A 7,217-nucleotide genomic window follows, 5' to 3' on the forward strand; every position below is an offset into this window, starting at 1 on the left:
ACAGGCGCCCGCCACAACACCTGGTCATTTTTTGGTTGCAGCCATCATTGTTGTTTGGCGGGCCTGGGCTGGGGATTCGAACCCGCCACCTTAGGTGTACGTGGCTGGCGCCTTAGCCGCTTGAGCCACAGGTGCCAAGCCCATTCAAACATTTATTAACGAATTCAGGAATTACACTGTGCCAGGAGCTATGCTGTGTTTAGACTAGTTCATATTAGTTCTATATTAATACTTTCTTTTCAATTTTTATTTCTATATTAGTGATTTTTTAACAGTTGTAATTACAATAGAGGTTAGAGCATGAACTCTAGAGCCACGCTGTTATCTTCAAATACTGAATCTGCCGCTTAGAAAATGTAAAACTTTATGAAAATAGCTGAACTTTTAGATATCTGCTTCTTCATCAGGTTGTTGTGAGATATTTATTTTTAATTGAGATGGAATTCATATCACATGAAATTAATCATTTTAAAGTACAGTTCAGTGGTATTTACTACATTTATAATGTTGTACAACCACCACCTGTATTTCATTTCAAAACTTTTTGAATGAATTAACAAAATGTGTCACACCGTAGAATGTTAGCCATAAAAAGGAATGAAAAACTGATGAATGCTACAAGGTAGATGAACCTTGAAAATATTTTGAGGGCAGAGAAACCACAGCTGGGTGCAGTGATACATGCCTGTAGTCCCAGCTGCTTTGGAGTTTGAGGGAGGAGGACTGCTTGAGTCCAGGAGTGAAGTTTGAAGTTACACTTGTGAATAACCACTGGACTCTAGCCTCACAGCATAGCAAGACCCTGTCTCTGTCTCTCTCTCTCTCTTATTTATTTATTTATTTTTTTAAGAGAGTATCACTTTGTCACCCTGGGTAGAGTTCCATGGCCTGGTAGCTCACAGCAACCTCAAACTCCTGGACTTAAGCAATTCTCTTAACTCAGCCTCTCAAGTAGCTGGGACTACAGGTGCCTGCCACAATGCCTGGCTATTTTTAGAGACCAGGTCTCACTCTTGCTAAGCTGGTCTCGAACCTGTGAGCTCAGGCGTGAACCACTGGGCCCTGCCAATACTTGTGTTTTCTAACAAAACCTAGAACAAATCCATGGGTGTATCCTCTCCTTTACTGGGTTAAAGCTATTAAGATTTTTGTTTCCAGCTCGGCGCCTGTAGCTCAAGTGGCTAGGGTGCCAGCCACATATACCAGAGGTGGCGGGTTCCAGCCCAGCCCGGGACTGCCAAACAGCAATGACAACTATGGCCAAAAAATAGCCCAGCATTGTGGTGGGTGCCTATAGTCCCAGCTACTTAGGAGGCTGAGGCAGGCAAATCGCTTAAGCCCAGAAGAGTTTGAGGTTGCTGTGAGCTGTGACGACTTGGCACTCTATGGAGGACAATAGTAAGACTCTGTCTCAAAAAAAAAGGTTTTTGTTTCCTCCCCACCCACCTCATCCTGCCTCTGCCTGTCTGTTTACTACTGCTTTTCTCCAGGGACTGTAGTCAAAAGAAGGGGCAGATTTCTGGCAAAGTAGAATAGTGGTTAGGTAGGGTAGATGTTTCAAGTTATCTTAGGCAAATGTGGGTTCTCATATTTACATTTATTACCTGGGACTGGCACTACCTTCTTTTATTAATGTGGTAGCTAGCTACTGAACCTTAAAGTTACCCCATGACTCTCTTCTGCTTTCTCATTATTTGTCCTCACCATTTGTACTAATCCTGTTGTGTTAGTTTTCAATTCCTGTGTAACAAGTGACCACACACTTAGTGGTTTAAAGTAAATTTATTATCTGTATGTCTGTAGGCCAGACTGCTGCAGATCTCACTGAGTTAAAAGCAAGATGTCAGCAGAACTGTTTTCCTTTTTCAGGGGGAAAATCAATTACCTTCTTAACTTTTCCAGCTTCTAGAGCAGGCGTCCTCAAACTATGGCCCGCAGGCCACATGCAGCCCGCCTAGGACATTGATCTAGCCCATCAGGTGTTTTTGCCACCACTGCCTGTCCTGCTTAGCAGCCAACTCATCCCCAGGCCCGCAGTCTGGCCCTCCAATGGTCTGAGGGACAGTGAACTGGCCCCCTGTTGAAAAAGTTTGAGGACTCCTGTTCTAGAGTCTACCCACATTCCTTGGCTAGTGGCCTTTCCCACTGTCTTCAAAGCCAGCAATGGTGGACAGAGTCATCATTACACTGCAACATTCCCACTATTTTTCTATTTCCCTATTCTACTTTTAAGGATTTTTTATGCTTACATTAGTCCTCCTTTGTTAATCCAGAATAATCTCCCTATTTTAAGGTCAGCTGATTAATAACCTGCTATATATGTAACATGTTCACAGGTACAGCAGATTAGGATGAGGACATCTTTGGGGGAGGAGTCATTATTCACCTACCACATCTTTCTTCTGCATATTTTGATCTATAATTTTTTCTTTCAAAATAGTCTCATTGGACCTAAACTATGAAACTCCTACAAGAAAACATAGAGGAAACACTTCATAAAGTGTTTGGGCTGGGCAAAGATTTTTAAATTTTTATTTCTTTCTTTTTAAATATTTTCTTTTTTTTTTTTTTTTTTTTGAGACAGAGCCTCAAGCTGTCCCCCTGGGCAGAGTGCCGTGGCATCACAGCTCACAGCAACCTCCAACTCCTGGGCTCAAGCGAGTCTCCTGCCTCTGCCTCCCAAGTAGCTGGGACCACAGGCACCCGCCACAGTGCCCGGCTATTTTTTGGTTGCAGCCGTCATTGTTGTTTGGCGGGTCCGGGCTGGGGATTCGAACCCGCCACCTTAGGTGTACGTGGCTGGCACCTTAGCCGGTTGAGCTATAGGCGCCGAGCCGGCAAGGATTTTTTTAATAAGACCTCAAAATCCCAGACAATAAAGCAAAAATACACAAATGGAATCAAAAAAGCTCTGCATAGTGAAGGAAACGTAGAGTGAAGAAACAGCATGGGAGAGAGATTTGCAAACGGTCCATCTGACACAGGGTGAATGTCCAGACTAAGTAAGGAACTCACAGCAAAAATAATCATAATCGTACTCCAATTAAAAAATGGGCTAAGGACCTGAATAGATGATTCTTAAAAGAAGATCTAGGAGTGACTGACAGATAAGTGAAAAAATGCTCAGTGTCACTAAATCATCAGGGAAATGCAAATCATAACCACATGAGAGATCACATTGGCCCAGTTAGATTGACTGTTATCAAAAAGACAAAAAAATAAGGGATCCTATCCTTTCACGGGGATCATAGAGCAAGCTTGCCCAAGAGATACCGTAGAGCCCTAAGCACATACGTGCTCTGAGGCTAGAGCACCAGATCAAATCGGTGTGCTAAAGCGATATTGGCACTTCTTTTACTGACAGTTGTAGGATATGCAAAGGTATGGAATGAATATTCCCACAAGTTAGCAGAAGAATTAGAGTTCACTATAATTTTCACTGTAAGTGCTGTACTAAGCAACCAATTGTAACCTGCTGTGTGTAGACAGAGATAACTTTTAAACTTGAGTTTTGAAGAATACTAATGATATGTATAGCATTCTCCTTCGTCAAGGAAGGCTGACCGATTGAAATAGATAGAAGAACTAGGAAATTTTCATACATATCTTTAAAGTTAGCCTCGTTTCTGGTTGGTATCATGATTAAAAGACTGTATGTTGTAATCATCATTAGATCACAGCCTGAAACTTGATTTTATACATATCTGGGTTGAGAACCATAAACTTGAACAGGATGTTTCATGCATATGAGGAGTTTTTAGCAAGATTATTCCTATTTTGTTTAAAACACAAACAAACAAATATTTTAAAGAACAATGTGATTCTTAAGTGTCCTTTCACTTGTGATGAGTATATGATTAAGCACAGAGAATAGAAGTTTGGATATTTTGGTTTATGAGATTATCAGATAGTGAATATTGTAGTGGCAACTGACCTGTAAACAGTTAAAAATCTATTTATCTGCTACCTTGGACATGTGTCTTAGGTTGCAACCCCTTAAGTTTTTCATTTGCAGAATCAACTACATTTTCAATATGAGAGAGTTGAGTTCTCTTCTGGAAAATTAAATATTTGTGTTTAAGCATATAGCATTAGAAATTTGAGCAATAGTAATCCCAACAGATTGTATATATTTGTTCGCCAAAAATCTTATTTGACTCATTGTTTTTTTTTGTTTTGGGGGTTTTTTTTTGTATAGACACAGTCTTTATCACCCTTGATAGAGTGCTGTGGTGTCACACAGCTCACAGCAACCTTCAACTCCTGGGCTTAGGCAATTCTCTTGCCTCAGCCTCCTGAGCAGCTAGGACTACAGGCACCTGCCACAAGGCTCAGCTATTTTTTTTGTTGCAGTTTGTCCGGTGCTGGGTTTGAACTTGCCACCCTAGGTATATGGGGCCAGCACCCTACTCACTGAGCCACAGGCACTGCCCTTGACTCATTGTTAACAGCTAACTTTCATTTATTTAAAATTGTGCCTCATTGGCTTCGTGCCTGTAGCTCAAGTGGCTAGAGCACCAGTCACAAACACCAGAGCTGGTAGGTTCGAATCCAGCTGGGGTTTGCCAAAGAACAATGACAACTACAACCAAAAAATAGCTGGGCGTTGTGGCAGGTGCCTGTAGCCCCAGCTACTTGGGAGGTTGAGGCAAGAGAATCGCTTAAGCCCAAGAGTTTGAGGTTGCTGTAAGCTGTGACACCACAGCACTCTACCCAGGGCAACAACTTGAGACTCTTGTCCCAAAAAATAAATAAATAAATAAAATTAAAATTGTGCCTCATTATATTTGTGATACTGCAGTGGCTAAAGCCTTTTTCTAACTTTTCAGGGAAGCGTGACAGCAATGACAGTGTTTTTTCCCTTGGATACAGCTAGACTTCGTCTTCAGGGTGAGTATTTTCTCTTCTGTAGTAATCATGTTCCTGTTCATTTGGTGTCAGGGAGCAAACATATTCTCTAGTAAGTTCTCAATTAATGTAAAGATATTCTGTTTCTTTGCTATCTAGTGTGGTCTGTTTTCACAAACTTTAAATACTGGTCATCACTGCTGTTTCCTGATCAGCAGAGAGTCATTCATAGATGAGTCATAACTGTGGCCATTTTCTAATCTTCTCGAACTCTTGAGCTAAAGCAACTCTCCCTCTTCAGCCTCCCAGAGTGCTGGGATTACAGGTGTGAAGCACCTTGCCCGGCCAGTGAGCCAGGTTAATATCAAAATTCAGGCCCTCAAATGACCTTCCCGCCACAATCTCCCAAGTAGCTGAGTAGTTGGGATTATAGACACATGCCACTACACCCATCCTGTACCTTGCCTTTTCCACTTGACACAGTTTTGGATGCCTTCCAATTCAGCACATTGGTTGTTTCTTCTTTGTATCTTACAGACTGTTGCATGGTGTGGTTGTACCTATAACCAACCAGTTTGCCTTTCCCCCATGGTAGATGCTTGAGTTGTTTCCACTCTTTTATTAAATGGATTTATTCATATGCCACGTTGTTTCTGTAAATTCTATGGGATAAATTCCCAGAAATGGGATTAGTAGACCAAAGGGGAAATGTGTTTATAACTTTAATAATTGTTTTTTGTTGGCTCGGCTCCTATAGCTCAACCGGCTAAGGTGCCAGCCATGTACACCTAAGGTGGCGGGTTCGAATCCCCAGCCTGGACCCACCAAACAACAATGACAGCTGCAACCAAAAAATAGCCGGGCGTTGTGGTGGGCGCCTGTGGTCCCAGCTACTTGGGAGGCGAAGGCAAGAGACTCGCTTGAGCCCAGGAGTTGGAGGTTGCTGTGAGCTGTAATGCCACAGCACTCTACCCAGGGGGACAGCTTGAGGCTCTGTCTCAAAAAAAAAAAAAAATTGTTTTTTGTTGTTCTGTTTTGAGACACAGAGTCTCACTTTTGGGCCCTCAGTAGGTATTGTGGCATCATAGCTCACAGCACTCATAAACTCTTGGACTGGAGTGATCCTGTTGCCTCATTTTTTCATTTTTAGTAGAGACAGGGTCTTACTCTTGCTCAGGCTGGTCTCAACTCCTGAGCTCAAACAATCCTCCCACCTCAGCCTCCCAGAGTGCTAGGATTATAGGCGTCAGCCACTGTGCCCAGCCTAACTTTAATAATTGTTGCAAGATTGCCTTCTATAGAGATTTAGTAATTTGCCATCCCATAAGCCACGTTAGTACCAGTTTATTTCTTAGCACATAGATTAATTTCCACAAAGAGGTGGCCAACACGTAGAGAATATTTTGTAAATGTTTTGTATGATGACTTTTCAGAGACCCTGTATATATATTATACATGTAATACTTTTAAGAAAGCAAGAGAGCTTTATGAAATATAAGAAATAAATTTCTCATGTCAGATTTTTTACTTTAGAAATTTGGAATTAAAGGCAGCACCTGTGACTTAAAGGAGTAGGGCACCAGCCCCATATGCCAGAGGGGGTTCAAACCCATCCCTGGCCAAAAAAAGAAAAAAAAAGAAATTTGGAATTAAAGTCCTTTTAGTTCATGAATAACAGATGAAATCCAAGAAATATACAGTTGGGAATTTTGCACATGATGGCACAGGCGATCATTAAGTTACAAGGCAAATGAGGGAGCTTAAAAAAAAGGGTGAGAGATTGCTCCAGTAAGAGATGTAGCATTTCAGTAGAGCTTAAAGAAAAGGGTGAGAGATTGCTCCAGTAAGAGATGTAGCATTTCAGTAGAGCTTAAAGAAAAGGGTGAGAGATTGCTCCAGTGAGAGATGTAGCATTTCGGTAGAACTTGCTGATGCTGAAGATAATAATTCCCAAATGATTTAAATATGTACTGTTTGGTCTTGTAGTTGATGAGAAAAGAAAGTCCAAAACTACACACATGGTGCTTCTAGAGATCATTAAAGAAGAAGGCCTGTAAGTACATCACTTCATCTTGTGTTGACCGAAGTAATTTGTTAGAGGATTCATGTGCCTCCAGTACACCTACACTCACTTTCTATCCATTCTCATAGCTTTATAATGTTGTGAATTTATAACTGTCTGATTTAAAGTACCTAATTATTTTTAGCTCCTTAAAGATCTAGCCATTTAATTCTTTTTTTTTTTTTGAGACAGAGCCTCAAGCTGTCCCCCACTGGGTAGAGTGCCGTGGCATTACAGCTCACAGCAACCTCCAACTCCTGGGCTCAAGCGAGTCTCCTGCCTCTGCCTCCCAAGTAGCTGGGACCAC

At 41.6% G+C, this 7,217-nt stretch overlaps 1 protein-coding gene across 1 annotated transcript in view; it reads left to right on the forward strand.

Moving 5' to 3' along the window:
• SLC25A17 (solute carrier family 25 member 17) overlaps positions 1–7,217 on the forward strand; it is a 48,123-nt gene that overhangs the window by 15,700 nt on the left and 25,206 nt on the right. Inside the window, exons 2-3 of the mRNA XM_003783171.2 lie at positions 4,830–4,890; positions 6,835–6,901. Of these exons, the coding sequence (XP_003783219.1) occupies positions 4,830–4,890; positions 6,835–6,901 (128 nt within the window). The remainder of the gene's footprint in view (positions 1–4,829; positions 4,891–6,834; positions 6,902–7,217) is intronic.

The sequence above is a fragment of the Otolemur garnettii genome, unplaced genomic scaffold (assembly GCF_000181295.1).
Source record: "Otolemur garnettii isolate 467f Iridium unplaced genomic scaffold, OtoGar3 scaffold00007, whole genome shotgun sequence".
NCBI lineage: Eukaryota > Metazoa > Chordata > Mammalia > Primates > Galagidae > Otolemur > Otolemur garnettii.